At 38.6% G+C, this 22,602-nt stretch overlaps 1 protein-coding gene across 2 annotated transcripts in view; it reads right to left on the bottom strand.

Moving 5' to 3' along the window:
• NOL10 (nucleolar protein 10) overlaps nt 1-21,807 on the bottom strand; it is a 54,585-nt gene extending 32,778 nt beyond the window's left edge. Inside the window, exons 1-13 of one of the 2 annotated variants that reach the window (XM_030037472.2) lie at nt 21,683-21,807; nt 21,157-21,202; nt 20,299-20,397; nt 19,422-19,499; nt 17,523-17,560; nt 13,585-13,721; nt 12,776-12,841; nt 11,268-11,328; nt 10,656-10,741; nt 10,231-10,309; nt 8,817-8,966; nt 6,429-6,495; nt 176-228 (exon numbers count right to left, since the gene is read on the bottom strand). In XM_030037472.2, the coding sequence (XP_029893332.1) occupies nt 176-228; nt 6,429-6,495; nt 8,817-8,966; nt 10,231-10,309; nt 10,656-10,741; nt 11,268-11,328; nt 12,776-12,841; nt 13,585-13,721; nt 17,523-17,560; nt 19,422-19,499; nt 20,299-20,397; nt 21,157-21,202; nt 21,683-21,748 (1,026 nt within the window). In that variant the 5' untranslated portion in view covers nt 21,749-21,807. The remainder of the gene's footprint in view (nt 1-175; nt 229-6,428; nt 6,496-8,816; nt 8,967-10,230; nt 10,310-10,655; nt 10,742-11,267; nt 11,329-12,775; nt 12,842-13,584; nt 13,722-17,522; nt 17,561-19,421; nt 19,500-20,298; nt 20,398-21,156; nt 21,203-21,682) is intronic. The other variant, XM_030037473.2, reaches the window with a different exon arrangement.
• Nucleotides 21,808-22,602: the final 795 nt, after the last annotated feature.

Raw genomic sequence — 22,602 nt, 5'->3', positions numbered from 1 at the left:
AGTAATTCAATATGTTACATTAATTAATTATGGTTAGCTTGAATTTCCTTTATCATGAAAAGTCAAAGAATGTAGACATGAATTTGCAGAAGTCATTTTCCAACATGAATACTTGAATGGCACCAAACAACTGAGTTTTTAAAGAGCAATATCAGCAACAATGTGTATTACTTACTGGTATATAATAGATATTCATTTTAGGGGCTTCATTGGCAGTCATTAGCATTCCTAAAAAGAGATTTCCACATTTAAAAATATTGGTCACAAGAAGATAACACTACTTTTTTTAAAAAAAAAATGTATATACTTGAGGCAGTTAATTCACATGAAGTAGATTTGTACATAGGACTTAAAATATCTTTCCAGGAAAAGAAACAGAAAAAATGGAAAATTTGCTGGCACCGAAAAAAAAAAACAAACCACCAAAAAACATTAGAATGGCAACCCGAGTATTTGTAGGGAAAAAACCCTTCATGGGTTAGAGGAGGGGTGAAATCACATTACCTGTATGTCTCTCATACAGTACATATCCTTGGCCTGCAATGGAACAGCTAATTGGGACCCATAATAAATTGTTGCATCAAATGCCAAGGAAAGAAAGGCCTGATAGCAGCACAATTAATGAAGCTTTGTTTCCTACATATTTATCCCCTTTTGCTCTCTATCTTAACTGTTCAAGCAAGCCTAAGTCCTGACAACTGTGAGCTGCCAATTTTCGTAACAAATTTAAATAGTTCATCCCATAATACTGTTCAGAACAAATCCAGTTAGTATTGCACTTAAAACCTACCTTGGGCATAAACTTGTATTATTAATACAAGGGGGTTGGGGTTTTTGTTTTATTTTTAAACACACACCTATATTCTAAACAAAGTCATAATTCATAACATGGTTTACACCTTTCTTCATATTTCATCTTGGGAAATCAACACAACAGTAGCTTCTCAACACAAAATGAGAGACAGGATATTGTGGCTTCAAACGCAGTAATCTTAGTGATACTAGCCAAACAGGGCAAATGTAAAATTTGAAATATCTATGAATACACCTAAGAAACATCATGAATAACAGTTGTAAATACTCTGATTATAAAAAACTACTGTAGAAATATTAAAACCCATGGAAAATCTCCAACTGCCACAAGACTTCATGTTAAGTTCAAAATGAAAAATACACTCAATTTCCTTCTACATAAGAAAGTAAGAAGGACATTTGGCACATACTTTTACGTTTATCTCAATTTTGTCTCTCCAATGTAGCTGATCACCAGGTAATACAAGAGATGGAATATGGAGAAGAAAAGAGCAATCAAGTTAGATAACATTCTGATCTAAAAGTACTGTAACATATGCCACTGAAACTATGAATAATTGGGTCAATTACTATACACCCAGAGGGTAGAAATATAATTTACACCCAACTAGAGGAACGCAATTAACATGGGTGGAGTAATCCTTCCTACCTAATCCTTTTATTAAAAATACACAATGCAGCTGGACTTAAAATGTCAGAAGAAAAAGGGGGCTTGCTTTCCTGGCAAAGCAAGAAATTTGTGAAAGCTTAGTCAGCAAACTGAGGCTAAAAGCCATACCCTGAAAGGTTTCCAGGCAATTTAAGGAAAAATCAAGAATTTATAGTTTATACATATAAACACACACAACGTACTATAGTATATAGATTACATGCTCCCTTAACATACCAGCATGCTCACTACTATTTCAAGAGACAAAGTATTTCTCCATTGACTGAATATGAATCACTAGAGATAAAAGGACAGAAATTAATTCTGCAGGTGCTTCAAAGATGACAGTAAAAGGAAAACCTCCTCTTTGAGAGTCTTCCACCAACAATTAAAGGAGGGAAAAACAGACTTCGGAACAGTACATGGGCGTATAATACAAGGGAAATAAAAGAATAAAAAAAAGGAACAACTCTGTGAAAGGAGAAGTCTATTCCACACATTTTCATTGCTTCAGCTTGTTAGTTTTAACCAGTTTTTATGGGGAGAGAGACCACACCCTAACAAACTACACAGCAGCCTAGTTTGATCACTTTAAAAGGGAAATAAATGAGAACTCTTTTTTTCAGAGAGGAGATTTTAATAAGACCATCTTTGGAAAGTGATCTGCAATACAGTATCATCAATTTAAAGGAATGAAAACACGAGTATGAAGTGGTAGTAAATGGGAGAAGCAGTTTTAAAAAATGCATATTTGTAACTTAAAAAAATTTTTACAGTAATTGAAACAATTGAGGCACAGATTTCTACACACTGAAGATGCTGTTACGTTTCATTTATATTCTACAACTTAACTGAAGCTGAGTCATGGCTACTCAGCAAGTGGTAAACCTTTTTTCCCCTAACCCCACTTTGTGCATGTGTGATCACAGAAAAGAGATTCATAACTAGTTTAAGAGATCCACTAAAGTTTGTCATCAAGTAGTTTGGTCAAAGCTACACAAGGATTTGCTTCCCATGAAAGGTAATAATACTGAAGCTGGTTGGTAAAATAATTTAATTTAAAAAAAAAAAAACCAAAAACAACAGCTACAACAAAACTCCTACAAAACTACTGAAAAAAAATAATTCACATTATATTGATCCACAGTTTACCATAAATCTTAGAATCACAGAATAGTTTGGGTTGGAAGGGACCTTTAAAGGTCATCTAGTTCAACCCCCCTGCAGCGAGCAGGGACATCTTCAACTAGAACAGGTTGCTCAAAGCCAACCTGGCCTTGAACACTTCCAGGAATGGGGCATCCACAGCCTCTCTGGGCAACCTGTTCCAGTGTCTCACCACCCTCATTTTAAAGAATCGCTTCCTTATATCTAATCTAAATCTACCCTCTTCCCGTTTAAAACCTATGCCTCTTGTCCTATTGCTACAGACCTTGATAAAAAGTCCCTCTCCATCATTCTTACAAGCCCCCTTTATATACTAGAAGGCTGCTATGAGGTCTCCCTGAAGCCTTCTCTTCTCCAGGCTGAACAACCCCAACTCTCTCAGCCTGTCTTCATAGGAGAGATGTTCCAGCCCTTTGATCATATTTGTGGCCCTCCTCTGGACCCGCTCCAACAGGTCCCTGTCCTTCCTGTGCTGAGGACCCCAGAGCTGAACGCAGGACTGCAGGGGGGGTCTCACCAGAGCAGAGCAGAGGGGCAGAATCACATCCCTCAACCTGCTGGATGCAGTTGGCTTTCTGGGCTGCAAGCTCACATTGCCAGTTCATGTCCACCCAGCTCATCCACCAGTACCCCCAAGCCCTTCTCCGCAGGGCTGCTCTCAATCCCTTCATCCCCCAGCCTGTATTGATACCGGAGGTTGCCCCGACCCATGTGCAGGACCTTGCACTTGGCCTTGTTGAACCTCATGAGGTTCACGTGGGCCCAGTTCTTTAGCTTGTCCAGGTGCCTCTGGATGACATCCCATCCCTCAGGCGTGTCAACTGCACCACTCAGCTTGGTGTCATCTGCAAACCTGCTGAGGGTGCACTCAATCCCACTGTCGATGTCATTGATGAAGATATTAAACAGTACTGGTCCCAATACAGACCCCTGAGGGACGCCACTTGTCACTGATCTCCATTTGGACATTGAGCCATTGACCACTACCCTTTGGATATGACTATCCAACCAATTCCTCATCCACTGAACAGTCCACCCATCAAATCCATCTCTCTCCAATTTAGAGAGAAGGATGTTGTGGGCGACCGTGTCAAAGGCCTTACAGAAGTCCAGACAGATGACATCCATAGCTCTTCCCTTATCCACTGATATAGTCACTATTTCAGAAATATTTCAGAATGTTTTATGTTACAATGTAGTTTCACTTTTTCAATTCTTTAATTTTTTTTTTTTTTTTAATTGTGACAATGCAGTGTGAAAACTATTTCATAAGGGAGAGATTAGGTTAGGGGCTTTCTGAGCAGCAGTTTCACATGAACTGTTAAAACATAAACTAGGCAAAGATGTCCTGGGTTTCCTGTGCCATGCTGGCTTCGCAAACATCCAGTGGTGCTCAGAATGCTGGGGCACCAATGAGAGCACTGAGCCACAGCTGTACTGGTACTTAAATGATATTATATTTCCAGCTTTCCACAACTGCAAGCTCATATTACTGAAAGTATTTCCTCATTTTCAGAAGTTCAATCATTATTATTCTTTAAATTCTGAAAAAGCATGAGGTGGTGCTAGGCATCTTAAATTCTGGAGCAAGAGTATTTATGACAAACATGCAATGCACCACCTCTTATCTTAAATATCTTAATTTCCACTGCAACATGTGCTAGTTTTTTCCCTCTGTCTCCATATGATTATAAAATACAACCTAGTTTTCATCCGACAACAGTTCTCACCAAAAGACATCAGCCTGTCCCCCTACAGACATGGTCAAAGAAAGAACAATAAGAAAAGCAGAACTGACTCAAGGAAGAGACATGGGACAGGACTGGAACGCACAATCTAGATCACTGATCTATAGCACAGACACATGAAAAAGTAACGTCCAATAAGGAACATTAGGGAGATAGGTGCATTCAATTCTTTGCGCTACAAGATTCTTCCTGTAGAGTATCATGAAAATAGTTTCTGCAAAAGCACTTGAGGCGTGTCTACCTACCACAGAGGCTACAGAGCGTCCATAGTTGAGTAATGTCCATCCTTGTAGATACTCAAACTTGACTGGTTATGACCTCAGCAACACGATCAGACTTTGAAGTTGGGTCTAACTTCAAGTTTGGCCCTGCTTTGAGCAGGAAATATATGACCCCCAGAGGTCCCTTCCAACCTGAATTATGCTAAGATTCTACATAGTCAAGTAACTAACTTCTGTTACACTCCCTGTCACGAGCCCTTCATTATCAATGCTGCATGGATGTTAATTCACTCCTGGGTTCTCTTTTGGATCAAATCAATAAACTCATCAAACGTAAAACCTGGACAAAATGCTAATGATAATTCACTCCAATTACCTCTCTCTGTAGCTACCACAGATGAGAGGAGATCAATTTTATCTGCCTCCATGTTGCACAGTCCACACTGGTACCACATATTTATTCTCAAATACACCCAAATGAATTCATACACAAAACCAGTGCACACGAGATGTACCCTCAGCACCATGCCATAAAGCCCCTGTTTTGGCAGGCTTCGATTCTTTGCTTATGTTATTTCTGGCACTTTAATCTGGGAAAAACAAATATATGGAACACAAATAAAAATGGTATCAATGTCTTTTTGAGGGCTCAGAAAAACCTAGCCCAATTTCTAAGTAGTAAAACACCATTCTGCTTCAGAGGGGGGCTAAACCTGAGCAGCATGGAAATAAGTTAATATTTTCATCAGAAGGGTCCTGCAGACCATTACAGTTTTGCTGCTGCATAAGGTCAAAAATGCCCAGCATCTCAGCAGGGATCAGTATTTAAGTGCTCATCTTACAAAAAAAAAAAAAAAAAAAAAAAAAAAGAGAGACATTCTTAACTGAAGCTGGCAGAAAAGACAAGATAAGTTTTAACTCGTTAGAAATCTCAAACTCACTTATCTACAATCTTGAATTTGAGCTGCTAGTATGAACCAAAGTCTAAGTCGCTCTATTTTCACTGCTACCTCTCTCTAAAATTAAGATAATAGAAGAGTTTGCAACATAGGCATTCTGGGGATCAAGAATTTTGCCCTGTGCCGTGCTAGTGGCCCTAGTTTTTATTTCATCTTGTTCAGTACTGCTTTCTAAAAAGGAAGCAGGTATCACATAGTAGTTAAGAACCAAGCAACTCAGATCAAGCAGGGAAAATTAAGGTCAGTTGCAATCTGAGGTACAATCAAAGCACACGTGCACATGCAACTACCATTTTGTAAAATACTTTTACTTATAAGGTAGGATCTGGAAACTTTGGTTAAAAGTGACCCTCAGTTTTGACCTCTAAACATAATGTTATGAGACACAACAAATTTCAAGAGAGTCACAAAAAGCATGCAAATCTGTGCACTTGGGAATCTACACTTAAAACCAAAGTATTCAATCTAAGGGAGGGCACAAGTAGTTGTAAACACTTGTAAAAATTTGTAAACTTGCTGTAAAGAGATTTTTCCTAGCTCTAGAAAGCAAGCTCTAACTCATCTGGGACTTAGCCAAGAGACAAAAGGCCAAAATTCCTATTCCTATAAAACACCTCAGATATCTGAAAGAGCAAAAGAGGTCAATCACTCAACTGACAGCACAGCAGCTTCTAACTGCAAAGATGCTCCAATTCAATACAGATGCAGAGGAAACAACGACACTGACTAACCAGTAACCATTTTTTCCTAGCTCTGTCAGAAGGAGGAAAGTAGACCCAATTGCATCACCTAAACAGAAAAAAGACCACAGCTTGGGTTAACATGAGCTCTCCCTTTTGAACTTAGCAAGACATTAATATATTTAACGTACCTGAATTTGGATACAGGCAGACATCATTGATATCATATTCTGGCTCCATTGAAGTAAATATCTTCCCCTGAAATTGTAGGAAGAAAAATATTACAAAGAACTCCAAACATAATTAAATTTAGTAAATCTAAACATTAAGGATAGCCATCACAGAAGCTAAGAAATATGATGGAATAAAGATGGAACAGATTTTGCAGAGCAATAAAACATTACTGAAGTATCTGAACGTAACACAAGGAACTCAATATTGCATTTTGTCTCTGATCTTTTACAAGGAATGTAGCTCACTGGTTACTGGAGACACAACAACGTACAGTGGCATCTCTAATTTCTCAGCTCACACTTCTGTGTTGAAAATACATGTGTCAGATTTACTTTATTTTATCTCTTGCAAAGGGCAGGGGTGAGGTCCCTAAGTTCCTGGCACATTCTCAGTGTAACCCTCATTTTGTTCAACTCCGTAGTAGTTTTAAAGCATTTTATTTTGGTAAGTATCATTAGCTGAAATGACGGATCGGGAGTGGAATTTGATTCTGGAGCTTGGCTCGTCTACCCTGCTCACGTCTACATGAAATAAAATATAGCTCAGCACTTTATTTATAATTTATAAACTCAGTATTAAAGAGGTCTAAATATAAAATAAAAGTAGTAAAAGCATCCAGTGGTATTTAGCTTAGATCAGAATTGAAGTTATAAAAGTTATTTAAGAAAGAGGTAAAAGCAGGAAACAACATTCAAAAAAATTAGAATTGGAACAGAGTCTGAAAAACCCAGACAAAATACAGGTGCTCTTACAAGCCAACACACAAGACAGCCAGTAAAGGAAGAGTCTCTAAGAACTGGGCCACAGAATCTGAAGCATGAGAGTACATGCCTACACGGTTCTAAATGAGGGACAGGAACACAGCAAATTTTGATCCTATTCCTCTTTTTTCTTTCCCTGCAGCAATCCCACCTACCTTTCTGGGCCCTTCCTTTCCCTCCCAGTTACATGCTGTTACCCCACCCACCTCTGGTCTCTCCCGGATGATTAATAAGAGTCCTCCCCCACCCCGGTCTTAGCAGACAAAAGCCTCATGCTCCCCACCCCAAGGCACGTCTCAGCATGGGGCTATTCTGGTATCAAAGCCATATGCTCTCCACCCCACAGTCTGCCTCTGCAGTTGGTTTCCAGCCAGAGATAGTCAGGAACCAACATCTGGGAGAGGTGGAGCCAGCTGGAACATACTCTAGGAAAGAGTCCAAAGCTATCCTTGCCTTCCAGCAGTAAGAAACCCTCCCTTTTCCCGCTGTAGAGGCCACCTGACAAACCTACAGTGTTTCATTCTCAGTGAGGGAAATACACATACCTAGGAAAAATGGAGAGAGGCCACTGCAGATGTTTTAAATAATAACCAATAATGTATTTGCTCTTTTAAACAATAAAAAAATAACTGCAGAGGAGCTTACAAGAAAATGCTTGCGATCACAGAAAAAATAAAAGAGGCTGTTGAAAGTTCATGAAGTAGTACAACAATAGAGAAATGACTGCGTGAATAGTCAGAAAAGAGTGCCTCTAAACTACCACAACTGCCCTTGATATGTTTCACTATAAAGCTAGAAAAGCATAGATGAAGCATGTTTTTTAGAAGGAATACAATGACTAAAGATAGTCCCTCAAACTGAACCAAGTTACAGTAGTATTACTATGAATCTGTGGGGTAACATATTTTGTGCAAGCTTCATTGATGGAAAGGTAAGAAAAAGAACAGCATAATATAATGAAAGAAAGTGTTATGAAAATTAGATTTCAATTTCAGTTAGAGTTGCAAAAGGCAGGGATAAAGACGTTGCCTGCTGCAACATAATCCATTAATACAGCATAATGCACATTGTTATCTGGATCTAGGCATAGTATCTGCTTCAATACCCAAATAGGTTTCTGTGAAAATAAGCAGCACCTGACTTAAATAGGTCATAAACTAACGGATCTACCTTTGAAGTTAGCCCTTCTTTAAGCAGGGAATTCGAAAGACCATGTTTTCTCTGATGAAAAATTGTAACTGGATGTGTTCAAGCACACTGTGAGAAATACAGAAACCAGGGCAATAGCTAAGATACTACTTTTTATGTTTAAATCCTTCTACTGAAAGAAGCATCTTAGGCAGACATGTACGAACAGCTAAAAAATACCTAAGACTATATCTTTATACCTGACAGGCTGTTGAATAACTTCCCAGATGTTGGTTTATTTAGTCAGACAGGACAAAATGCTATGTAAATTAGGACACATTAAAAACCCAACTTCCTACACTGAATTTCAGCTTTATTATTCAAGCTGCATGAAAAAACAAAAAGAAAGTAAAAATTTAAAAAAAAATCTGAGTGCAGCAACATAAAAACACTTACTGTATCTTTGTTCCACATTTTTATGATTCGAGAATCTGCAGAGATAATTAAATCCAACTGACACTGAAACTGAATTGACTTAATTGGCAGGCCATAGTGGTGATCTTTGACTATTAATGGATTACTAGACCGGAGATCATATAACAAAACCTTTAAGAATAAGAGACAGATTAAACTTACAATATTGCAAGATCAAGAGGAAGTCATGCACACCGTATCTTCACTAAAGATTTAACTAAACTTGAGATTTTTTTACTTAAATACATGGACAGGATTTATGTAAAATAAATAATTTTAAATTCTGAAAACAGCTTATTAAGTGAGCCCAGTTTATTCTGGCAATATATTTTAACCTCAGCATGCTTCAGTCTAGAAAAAATAAGAGCAAATTTAAGAGCTCACCATCTTTCTACAGTCTTTTTAATTTCTATTGAAAAAACAAACTGTTTTCAAGGCTCTTAGTATTTCTTAATAACTGATATTTCACTTTCAGATTCTTGTGCTGTTCTTACAAGATTTAAATTTTCAGACTCCCTTCCACATTCAGTGAGTATGACTTTTACTCAGTAAAACACCACAGAATGTAATTTTTTGTTAAGGAAAGTAGAGAGTACAGAAACCCACATTTTTATCTCCAAAGTTTTCTGCGGAATTCGAGAAAGACCTTAAACCTTTCACACGCAAAGTGTGAATACTAATAATTTGGGGGGAAAAAACATTATCAGTTTGTGTAATAAAAAAATATAATCTCCAATAAAACTTGCCTGGCATGTATACTAACATATAATCTCCAATAAAACTTGCCTGGCATGTATACTAACATTATCACAAATACAACTCTTACATACATATCTGCTCTTGAGCAAGCTACAGTTTTCTAAACCCATGAAAAGACTGATGAAGGCAGAATAAAATCCCCATACTCCACTTTAAAAATATGATGGCAATAATGAATAAATGAATCAAAATGATCCTTTATAGAAAGATAAGACAGTAAAAACAATAGCTGAAAGACAATCACTTCTGCTTCTTTAGCCCCATCAAGATAAGGGAAGAGCACATATGTTGCATTGAGAAGGTACTGATACAGTCTCAAAAAGCAGCAACTTCCCTGCATACTTGACTCTTAGGTCCTAAGAAAACTGTAGAATTTGAAGTTATATATACAGTATGTAGGTTGTGAAGATTTTAAGTGGTCCCTACAGTAGTCTGAAGAGAAGATCATTTGACAAAATTAATCTGCAGTTTAAGAATGACTATTACTACTCTCTATTTTTTTAATTTACGCTCTTCTAAATACTTGCATTAATATCTATTTACATTACAAGAAGTACACTCAATGTATGATAGACTTGGACTGGCAACTGCAAGAAGAGGATCTCCTAAGAACTGTTGTAGATGAAGTTAAGTCTACCTGCCCAGTAGATGTTCCAACAGCCATATTCAAAGCTCCATCAAATTTCAGTGCTGAAATGGATGGTAGACCATCTATCCTGCAAAGCACAATGCTCAGAGTTAGACATTCTTTCAAGAAAGGCTGCAAATAACTTTTTAAATGTTAAAAATAGCTAAGATAATTAATGGAAATTAATTTACAGATATCGCTCAGAAATACTACTTCAAAAAGCTGCATTGTTTACATTCAAAACTTGTGGTTGTATAGAAAATTAGCCACTACTACTGAGATCAATAACTAAGAGACTCCTGTATGACTAAGAAAACCCCTTATTCACACTAGCAATGAGAAGAGAAGACCATGGGCAGGTCATTTTAATGCAAAGTGGGATTTATTTCTAAAAAAACCCAGAACACACTTTAAAATAGGTAGCCTTTACTCACTCTGTGTCTGCTGTCACACTGCTTAAAGCACAGTCCAACAGCCCAACTCGATTTCTAGTTCTAGGATCCCAGCATTCCACTTTACCCTAAACAGTTTAGAAAACAGGTTTCAAGCATATGCAACAGATGTCTGGTATTCTGAAAACGTTTAAATAAAATTATGAATTATTTAATCTATGAATAATTAATCAAATTTCCTAGGCTGACATGAGTTGTTCTAATAATGCCATACAAGCTCCACACATTTCATTTATATTCTTTAAAAATGTGATCTGAATCAAAATCATTAACACTAAATTTCCAAAGATTAAGAGGGTACACATGCTAGCTAATTTCTACAGATGGCTATACTGTAAAGCAAGATAACATTATTTTCTCTCCCATCTGCAAAATCTCGAGCATTTCAGAAACCAAGGTAGCTCAGAAATACCTCTAAGAAGTATTCTTGTCTAAGAAGTCATCTTGTTTAACAGATCCATACTTAACATAGCAAATGAGATCAAATTAATTAATTAGGTTCCTGTCATGATTTCTTCTTAGCCTCATGCAAACTAATATAAAAAAAGAATCAAGCACTACTGCCCTTCTTATAAAAGGAATGTAAACATTTACCTCAGCCGTCCCCATAGCAAACAAGAAGTGTACAGGATTTATGTCACAGACATTACTCTCTCTAAAAGAGAAAAAGGAGCAAGTTTAATGACCTCAGAATAATTTAACACATGAACAACTAGAAAGATTTCTGTAATCATGTACACTATTGCTCAGCCTGGAAAAGCAAAAGCTGGAGGGGAGAGATGGATAGCCATGTAATAGCAGCTTCCCATACATACATAAGAGGAGCTCACCAAGAATTTGGAGCCATCAGAGACAGCGCTGATTATTTTGAACAGGTAAGGTCCCAACTGGTTGTAAGGATATTTTTACACTATGCAGATAATTAAGCACTGGAACGGGTTGCCCATAGAGGCTGTGGAATTCCCATCCTCAGAGTTTTCAAGACCCCCTGGGAAAATTCATCTGAATTCAGTGTGACCATGCCTTGAGCAGGAGGGTGGGCTCTGAGGTTCTCTCCACCCTGAATGATTCTGTGTTTCTCTGCCCACAACCACCACCTACCACCAAGCCTTGCCATACCACTCGGCTCCACTACATTCTTAAACAACTCAATTATGTCAAAAGGTCTTCCTGATTACTTATGTTCTGAAGCTTTACATCACCAACATATTCTGATGAATGGCCTATCTTCGTTTCTCTCACCCAAGTATCCTACTTCTCAACAGGGCACCCAAGAGCCCTGTATTTCTCCAACAATTTTTCGAAAGTACAAATATTTCTCCTTACACCACTCATCCCGGCGCTGTCCAACTTCTTCTATTCAAAGCCCTCCACCTCTAATTCTGTAACTCATCCAACTCCCCCACCTCACAACCTTCTCACAACTTCAAGTGTCATCTCTCCAATTCAGATTTTACACTACACCCTTACAGCTCTCCCACTGCAGGATTTTCCCCCTTTTTTTCCTGCTGCTCAGTTTCTGTATTGTGCCTTCCCAAATACTGCTTCAACCATTAAGCTATCCTACCCACTGAGCACCAGCTGTTGCCCACCAACTAGCCACTTTATCTAGTCAAGTCTCTTCTCATCTGCTTCTCCCCACATAAAAGAAGCCCAGCTCCTGCTCTGGTAGTGTTTTCAAAAGAATCAGACACATGCTGGAGATAGAAAAATTCTCTTTGGGCTACTCCAGGAGCAGAAGGACAAAGACATGTCTGGGAAAGTACATAGCCTGTGGGTGTATCTCTATATGATGGCTAAATTGAGCAATAATGGCAAAGTTTTAATGAAATGCTGTTAAGATCAAGTTATATAATACTTATTACAAGTCTATATTAAGCAATTTTAAAATATACACAGAAGAAACTCAATTAAAATGTAAAAACTAGAACAAAGAATTACAGAACATAAAATAAAATGAGTCTCAGAGTCGGCATATGTTCCTTTTCAACTCTACAATGTGTTTGGGCAGTATTCAGATACAGTACTGACGGTGAGCATGCTAGTAGTTTGCTTCCACCTGGTGGAAAGAAGACAGACATCACGCATTGCAGATAACTTACGAAGCATCAGTTTGCAGGGAGTTCAGAAACCTTCCTTGTTCCAAATTTAGCCTGTATACTTCAGAACTACAAAGGAAAAATCCAAAATTACTGAAAATACTGTTCTAAGTTAGAAGGAGTTATAAAAATTCTTGCTGACAGCCTAATTTTACCACATATACAATTTTCAGAGTTCACAATCTAAAACATAAGACAAATCTATCCTTCAGTGTTAAAAATACAGAGAAAAATGTGCATGTTCACCAAAGATATTTATTACACTGCAATATCCTACCAATTATTCTTTTTTCCAGGGAAAAGATGCATTAATTCCTTTCTTAAGATCTTTTAATTTCCTATGATTTATGTTACATCTTGAATTGCTACTTATTTTGTTTGAAACCCTAAAGACCTAATTTTATTTTTACTACATCTTCTCACAAATTCAATTAATTATTTTATGTGATTTGACTCACACTTTAACAGCAACAAAACACCAACCAGGATAGAAAAAGTTATTTAATTTTCCTTACTTAGATGCCAATCACTTTTTAAAACAGTACATTGAATTGCAATTTTTATAACAAATTTGCAAATACATCATGTACCTGGTTTAAGAATCAAAGTATAAAAGTCTTTAAACAGTACAGGAAACTGAATTAATCTTAGTCTTCCTACATTTTCCACTCTTCACAAACAGTCTCCATTATTAATTTGGACGGAATTGCCACTTCTTCCAATTTTTAACTTTTCTGGTATTTTAATGTTCATTTTATTCTTGGAAAACATTGCTAACAAAAGTGAAACAAAATAACCCACTTAATCAGTACCTTGCGCCTACAAAATACAGGTCACACGATGGATAGTGATAAGAGAAATCTCTACCAAATTTTGGTATTCTTGTTCTGTAGTAATGGCCATGTTGCGAATGAAACTCCACAAACCTGTCGCACTGCAAGAAGACAATCTGAAAATAAAATAGAAAGCACTGAAACATACAGAAGCAGACAATCTCCTCAACTTGTCTTACAGCACAAACTGCAGCTATTTTTTTCAAGCTCACACAGATCTATCACAATGCATTTAAATAATTTCCATTAAAATGACAGAATCAACTAGTGCATCATTCTCACTAGCCACAGCAAAGAGCTTTATTAATAAACATTAAATTAATATTCACAAGAGTATATGTGACACCCTGAAAGTGACTCTGCAAACAGAAGCAGTACAGTCATCTCAGTGTTGTGCTGCACCAAAATTAACACCTGTACTTCTTTCAGACACCAGAGTTAATCATTTCTTCCAGGTACAATGTCGCGCAGACACCAATACATTCATAGTTCTACGCACATGAACTCCACATCCTGATGTAGAGCAGCATCCCAATAAATGACACCAATGACCTTTGTGCATTTTTTTGTTGTTTGTCAATTGAATAAGCACGTTGTTTCTTTCTGAAACTTAGACAAACATCGCAGTCCTGGAAGGCTAGACCTATACTAGTAAACAAAATAGGCCAGAACCTGCCCCTGTAGTCCTGATGGCAAGTTAACATGGCACAACTCATATCCACATGAAGGAATTCTTCGCACTCCAAACAGAGACAGTATCATCCACACCATCCATTACACTGATGCTGTACCTCAAACCATGCCCGGGCAGTGTCGGATGGAGGAACAGTTGGCCTGGCCCAAACTTATGCCACAATACATGCAAACAATTAAATGATATGGATAATCACAGGCTAACTATTGACTCTGAGCCTCATCCCTATTTAGCTTAGATTAGAAAAGTGCTAGTTTAGTTTGGAATATGTATAGTCCATGCATCTTCTAAAAGTAGTAGATAAGGAAGATTTTAAATTTCCTACTGCTGGACTACATTGTTAGCAATGCATATAAGGATGCAAAGCTCAGGAAAGGTGAGGTACAAAAGTTATTCTGAATCTGTCATCTTTATTTATATATCTGTGTATTCTTCCCTTACGAGACATAGATAAAGCACTGACCTAGGCTAATACTTCATGCCTATTTATCATTAAGTCCCCCCTTACTTACACTTTTTCTGATATGAGAAACCCTAGTGTTTCAACTTTTATTCATGGACTCGCTCATCTTCATCTAAGACTGAGTATCTTCTTTCAGAAGCGAAACTACGATTTCATACAAGATTACAGATGCAGGTGCACAGTTGATGTTATAGAATGATTTTTTTCATATATATCCCAATCAATCCCTTGTGTGCCTAATGCCTTTACACTTTTAACTGGAGGTTTACAACAAGCAAAGCTCTTTATTAATCTGTTTGAAGCAATGCCCAGATCAAATCTTTTCTCTATCATCATTGCAAAACAAGAAATGTCTGCATCTTCATGCATAAACTACGTGAACTTTGAGAACACAAATTTAAACCATATTTAATTTAAAAATATCAATATCACATTCTCTTAGTTCACTACCAGTAAGCCATCAAAAACCTGTTACCAGGAAAAGATGCTGTTTGGTTTCAATGGGAAAAGCGAATTTTCTTCTCACCCACTCTACCTCCAAAAAGATTTTAGAAAGTTTTTGAAGGTTGCCAAAAGCAATCAAATATTCTGCTAATAACTGCCTTACCTCTAATAATTTTCTGTTTTAAGATAAATTTCTACAATATTGAAGATATTTGTATCCTCTTTCATTAGCAGTGGATACAACTCACTGTAAATCATGTTTGTCTTTCCTTCATACTAAACTAATTTTGGTCACTCTCAGAAAACTACCTCAGGGTAGCAAAAGTATAGTCACCGATGCGTGGCAAAAATACTAAGCAGAAATACATGTCTTTTTGCAAAAGGCTGTGGAAAAAGAGGTATCGCTCTCTCCTAAGTCTGAAACTTAGTCCAAGTCTAGAACTTTTAAGTCTAAAACTTAGGAAAGCACAGAAGTGTAACTGGCCTTATGGATACCAATATGAATGAAAGCCAACAGCATGCTCTCACTGTGAAAATGCAAATAAGCCTCAAAAGGCAACCTTCTGAGGATAGTGGGAGCAGACTGGGGAGAAGCTATTTTCCCTGCACTACTAAAGCATGAGGCAGTGTGTCTAGTGTTGGGCCACCCAATTCAAGAGGGATGTTGAGAGCATCAAGAGGACTACCAAGACAGACAAGGGGCAGAACACAAAACGTACAAAGAAGGGTTGGAAGAATCTTAGCTTGTTTAGTCGGGCAAAGAGCACCCTGCAGGACAACCTAATAGCAGCCAGCAACTGAAGAGTCAAACTCTTTGCAGTAGCAACAGTGAAAATTTCAGATTCTCCTGGGCAGGTTGGACAGGCAGGAAAAATTCTTTACGATGAGGTAGTGCAGCATTGCAGCAATTTATTCAGTGAATTTGTGAAACTGCCATGCTTGCAGTTTTTGACAGTCCTGTTCAAGCATTAAATGACATCTGAAGGCCCCCTTCCAATCAGTATTTTTATGATTCTAAGCATTTCAAGTGTAATTTCTCAAATATTGTTCCCTCTTTCTAACATGTTCAAAACATTATGACAGCTACCTGCAATTAGTTTTCTTTCTAATGATTTGGTAAGTTTTAGGAAAATAAAATTGAAAACAACTTTGTATTAAGTTGTGAAAGTAGGGCTTCAGTCTGAAATATAGTACCAATTTCAGCTGGAAAACACACACAAACCATACTATTCATAAGCAGTCAGAAACACATTTGAGAACACAGTGTGTTCCTCAGCCTCCCAAATAACTGTTTGGTCTGTACAACCAGAGACATTCTCCCACAGACAGACAAATGGGAGGCTACTATACTGTATCAGTCACCCTCTTCTGCTACTTGAATTCATGCACATTCTTGGAAATCTCAGAGGGGATAAATTTTGAAAAGACTAAAGCTAGAAGGCTAGATGATAACATCCCTGATCGAATAGAAATATTTATTAAAACCAACCTGTACCAGAAATGCTAAGGTCTCTTCTCAGAAAACAAGTATTAAAATAACCACTTAACAAAAAAAATTAAAAAAAAAAAAAAAAAAGCTTGTCCTAATGAAATTATCAAAATTGTATGCTTAAATTTCATATTTAATTTGGAACATAACACCTTCATGAATCAGCAAAGTTTACAGAAAGAGGTAACATCCTTTTATCACACCAACTGCTGTAGCTGAAGAAAACAGCCAGGTGTGAAACAGAATTAGAAGTGCTAACGGTATTGGGCCTGAAAAAGGGCTGATGGTCCCAAGAACTCAACTATTTCCTCCAGGTACAGCACTTCATAAAAAAGAAAAGGAAAAAAAAAAAAAAAAAAAAGACATTACTTCTCTCCACAATTTTGGCATCATTCATATGCTTTAATCATCATGGCTACAACATCACCGAAAAATCAGGCTATTAACTTACCTATAGCTATCCCACCTCTCAAAAATGGTGTATCTGTGTATCACTTGTGACAAGGGATTATGACTAAATGTCATTCTAGAAAGAATAACTAATTCCGTTTTTCACATTATTTTGTTTGTAGGATAGATAATTATTTGAAGTTTTTCTCTACTACAGACAAGACTTTAAAAGTGGTAAGGCAAATTATAATAAAGAGGCAAAGAAAACAAACAACATTTTGAAGCTACAAAAAAATGTTTATCCTGTTTGCTTTTTTAAAAAAACTTTTCTGTTCCAAAAGTTGTGTTGATTGACTGCCTTTGCTATATATGAAAATGCATTTTAATATACTTATTAAACAATTTTTTCATTTATACATTGAAAACATTAAACATACCTTTGAGTAATCATCTGATAAAATCTCAAACGTAACCACTAGAGGAGAGAGCAAGAGAATTTTAAGTCAACTAAGTAAGCAAACTTATTTGCAAACATTGGCATAAATCCTGAAAACGTTTACACTCATGCTAACCTTTAGTCATGTAAGTATTCCCCACAGGTGTCAATGCATAATGCAGGCATTGTGATAAAATCTTTAATTATATAACTTTATTTGCAAAATAGTAAGTAGTTTTCTAAAAATTTAGAAACATATGAAGCCTCTTGTAATCTTTTTATCATTCTTGTGTACTTGACACGTTCCTCAGCACAATGCTCAACCATGTATTTATTGGCTTGGGGAAGGTCTAATCAAATGGTTTTCAGTGAGTGTGTGGTCCATGGACCTTTGGTAATCCATCAAGGATGATAAAAAGTAACATGAGTTCAGACATACTACAAACAAACCTGGACATGTGATCCTTCTAAGGGGTCAGCACTTCCACAGAAAAAGTTTTAAGGCTCAAAAAAAAAAAAAAAAAAAAAATCACAAATTTGAAAGCTACTATCCATGCTGAACACTGCAACATATTGAACTTTGCCTAGTTTTAAATGAGCTGGGTTGGGAACATTAGGGAGTAGCTGCTTCAGCTAAATTGTTCCATTTAAATGAGGTAGCTCATTTAAAGTTACCTGAAGTGACTCTATGCTACATTTCAAATTAAACATACTTTTGCAGTCTAGTAAGATGCCAGTTGAAAAAAATTTTACTTTTAAGCTCTAATTACCAGCAAGCATTTACTATTACAATGACTCCTACTCTTTTAAAGCAGGTCTCACTCTTGCCATACCTTCCTCTCCCCAGCCTCTCTGAACCCCTGCCCCTACCACCTCCCTTCTCACTATGTTGTAGCACCGTCCCTTCACCCTACACGGCTCCTTGTAGTCCTGAGGCACAGGGTAAAGAAACACCACCACGCTCTACTCCCCTTTTCCTGACCTAATGCAGCAGTTCTCAAATTTAATTTTTCACATCACTTTCACACACATCACAGTTAGACCAGTTTCATTCTTCTGTAATGATTTAGGACTTCTGCCACTCTATGCTCATCCCCTCATTGCTTCGGTCAGCCCTGTATTCCAGTTTTCAGCCATCAGACTTCTAACAAAAACCAAACCAAACAAAAAAAACCCCACCACACCATTCACCAAATCTATGCACCCTAAAACTCAAGAGCCACAGCAGCTCTGACCTCCTCCCCTAGTCTAACTGCCTGCAGATTCTCCCTTTCCTGTTGTCTAGATGGCTCCTTGCTTTCCTCACCATAGCGGTTCTCCCTCCAAATTAGTAGCACACAAGGTGTAATTAGGGCCTTGGCCATGCTACCATCTATCCCTAAGTACCTTGTTCCCAAGAAAACAAACAAAAAACCAAACCAAACGAACAAACCATCCCACTCTCAGGGAATTCTCTTTACCCTGTCACTCACCTACTGAGCTCGGGCTCCAGTGAGAACTCATTTCAGTAATGATCGCGCAACCACAGTGCATTCTCCTACCTTACTGCTTCACAGAAGGGGAAAGAAAGGAGATAAGGCCACTACCCAGCCATCGTACCTGCCTCACATTCCCCAAACAGAGTGCAGACTTTAGCCACATTTACTCTCTGAGCCCCACACTTACTGGCTCAAGGTAAATCTTACATTCCTCACACCACTCCAAGAGAGGAAGGAACTTTGAAGGAGGAGGAAAAGGGAAAAATACAGAGATAAAGACTAAGTGACATTTTACTCTAGATTCTTGTGCTCCCCCAAAGTACATCCTGTCCCCTCAGCACAGGCACAGAAATTTCTACTCAAGTCCAACCTGAATTGTATATGAAAGGTGTCTTGCACTAACAGCCATAGCTTATACTAACCTTCAGAATCTAAGCATCTTTCAAATTTCTGGGATAACTGATAGGTATCAAAACAGCGGACCCTTGGCTTGTAAGTTCCTGAAAGAATAATTTGATCTTTAATAAAAAAATTAAACAAAAAGATAACATTAAAGCTTTTTTTTTTTTTTAAATATAATGTCTTACATATATAGGCTTTACTGCATTTCAACTGTAAGCATTCTGATCTTACCAAAGTCTCTGTGACTGGAAAAACACGCCTCTTAGTAACATAACCTTACAGCCTGTTTTTTGTCTCTGGCGCCTGAAAGCACCCTACCTGTATGTAGGTTCTTCTGATTACCAGATACATCATACAGAATTTAATAATACCTTCCAGCAAGTCTGAAAGACCAAGTCTCCTTACACTATTAACACCTACTAAAGTATTCATGTTTGGATCCTGCTTTGACAGTTACAAAACGTAGCATTATCCTCCATCCTTTAAAACAATACTCAAACAATGATGTTCAGAAGCTATTTAAAGCAAATTTATGTACATAGAATAAAGTTAATTAGGAACTTAGTTTTTAACTGTACTATAAACAGTTCAGTTTTTAATTGTATTATAAACCCCCGGTGGCAGGGGTGTTGGGACTAGATGATCTTCAAAGGTCTCTTCCAACCCAAACCATTCTATGATTCTAAGAACATCGGTATTCCAAAAAGAAGTGTTTCACAATACCCCTACCAAGACAGCCACTCAATCACATCTTAAGACTAAGTTTCCAATGCTCTGTTCAATGCTGCATTTAAAAATGATCTCTTATCAGTTCTACCTGAAATACTAAGTCATTCCGCAATCAAGATTTTCTAGCACTTTTGGCTTCTGCTACAGAGAGACACTTTGTTAACTCACCAACTGCCATAACATACTGTCCATCTCTTGATACCTTAATCTTTGTGCTAACCGTGGGCATTTCAAAGTCTTGAATAAGTTCAATTCTTCTACGGATATCTATAAAGAAAAAAAAAATTTTTTTGTAAAGGTAGCGTAATTCTATCAGTCCAAAAAACTGTAATGGTTTCTTATGGAAGCATGCTGAGTTAATTGAATATAGGGAATATCTTTTAAGATCTTTTAAAGTATAAAGATCTTTTAACTATAATTAACACATTACAAGCAGATTAATACAGTCTGTTAACCCTGAAAAGCAGGCTACCTCCATGCAAAATAAATGTCTGTTCTGAGGTAACTAAGTAACAAATTATTATATAACGTAGTAGCAAATATATTTTACACAACTAACATGTTGTATAATGTATTCCACCCTCCTGTTAACTCTATGCATTTTTCTGTTGGTTGAGTTTCTTATACAACACTTCCTATAGTACGTAAATAGCCATTTTTATTTTGTATAACAAGTTTAGGCTAAAACAATGGTGTTCCTGCACTCTAAGATTAGCATAATACCATAGAGGAGTTTATAGTTGGACTTTATCATAAGCTATAGATGGAGTCCATCCATCACGTTTCTGTACAATCTACAACCCCAATATTTAATGTCTGAAATTTAAAACAAAATTGGTAATATTCTGTTCACATAAAGCTACACAGGCTGTTGAAGTAACTATTTCTAGCTTTGACTTTGTAGTTTTTAAAATGCGAGCTATGCGTAACTTCCTCATATCGGTTAGCACAGTGTCTCCCTCTGGACCCGCACGTTGTATACGTGTAGCCGACTATCAGCGAGGGCCCTGTGATGGGAAAACTCACCCACATCTTTCTTCTGTAAAGCTCTTTTCTTCCTGTCTGAGAGCCACTGAAAGGAAACGTACAAATCAGTCTTGAGCTCATTATTCATAAAGGAACTAGAGAATTGCCTGAAGTTTGGAAGAATAAGACATTTAGGCCGCTAACTTTTTTTCTCCATTATTTTAAAATTTCCACTGCGAAGTTTAGCCGCTCCACACCAAGAAAAGTTACAAAGTCGCGTTTTTTAAGGGCCTGCAGAATGACAGACCTACGGTTAGAGATGCGCGCGTTCAAGCCGCAGTTTGAGCTTAAAAACTCCTTAGAGCTGGTTGTAGTTAACGACCCCCACCCTCCACACAAGCGCATGTGGCGGAGGGGCAGCTCAGCCAGCCGCTCGGGCCCGGCCCGGAGCTCCGGCCCAGGCCGCACAGCCCGCCCTCAAAGCCGGCGACTGCTGCTGCAGGACCCGCCGGGCTGCCCCGCCGGCTCGGCTCAGCCCAGCCCGGCCCGGTTCGGCTCGGCGGCCCTCGCCTCGCCGCTCCCTCACCTCCGGGAGGCTCCTGCCGGCGCTGAGGCTGTAGATCTTCACCTCGTTGAGGCTGGAGACCTGCATGGCCGCGGCCCTGCCCGCCTCTTCCCGGGCGGAGCGGAAGCGGAAGCGGAAGGCGGCTCGCTTCCGCCTCGCGGCTGCTTCCACCCGCCGCCGGCGGCGGAGGCCTGCCGGTGGGCCGGAGCGGGGCCGGCCGCGCTCGTCGGCGGGGCGGGGGGTAGCCGGCAAGGGGCAGCCCGGGTGATGGCGGCTCTGGCCCCCTGCCTCCCTCTCATGGGGAAGAAGCCGGTCCCTGGGAAAGCGAGCTTTGCCGGCGCCAGCGCGCGTAGCCAAACAACTCGGCTGCCACCAGTTTCCCCAGGCGGCTGTTTCTCATGTTCAAAAAGCCGCTGGGCAAGACGCTGCCGGGCGTCGAAGTCCTTGGAGGCGGCAGGGAACAGGCCTGCGGCTCTCCTCCTTGGCAGGCGAGGCCCCGTCTGGTAACCCCCGGAGAGCACCGGCCGGCCAGCCGGCCGGCCGTGAGGCAGGCCGTGGTGCCGTTCTGGCCAGCCTTACGGTTAAATCACAAAGGCAGGAGTTGCTTTGGCAGGCCTGGTGGAGGAGGTTGATTTTCTTGCCCTACAGCAAACCATCTCCATTATCTGTGGAAAACAACGAATCCAGGATTTGGTTGATTAGCACCTTGCCGGCAAATGTAAAAAGACCCATTTGTATTGCTTTGTAGCACCACCATTTAAAAAAGAATGGACACACAAAGTTCTGACCATTCCTATTCTAACTTAGAAGAGCAACAACAAGGACTGAAAAAATGTATATCCGATCCATATACATCTTCAAGAAACAATGAAAATCACAACTGAATTCTTAATCACAACGATACATAACTCTGGTACAAGATGCAAACTGAAGCTGTTTCA

The sequence above is a fragment of the Aquila chrysaetos genome, chromosome 15 (genome assembly GCF_900496995.4).
Source record: "Aquila chrysaetos chrysaetos chromosome 15, bAquChr1.4, whole genome shotgun sequence".
Classification (NCBI taxonomy): domain Eukaryota; kingdom Metazoa; phylum Chordata; class Aves; order Accipitriformes; family Accipitridae; genus Aquila; species Aquila chrysaetos.
The sequence above is the reverse complement of the archived record's forward strand: the minus strand, read 5'-3'. Positions and strand labels throughout refer to the sequence as shown.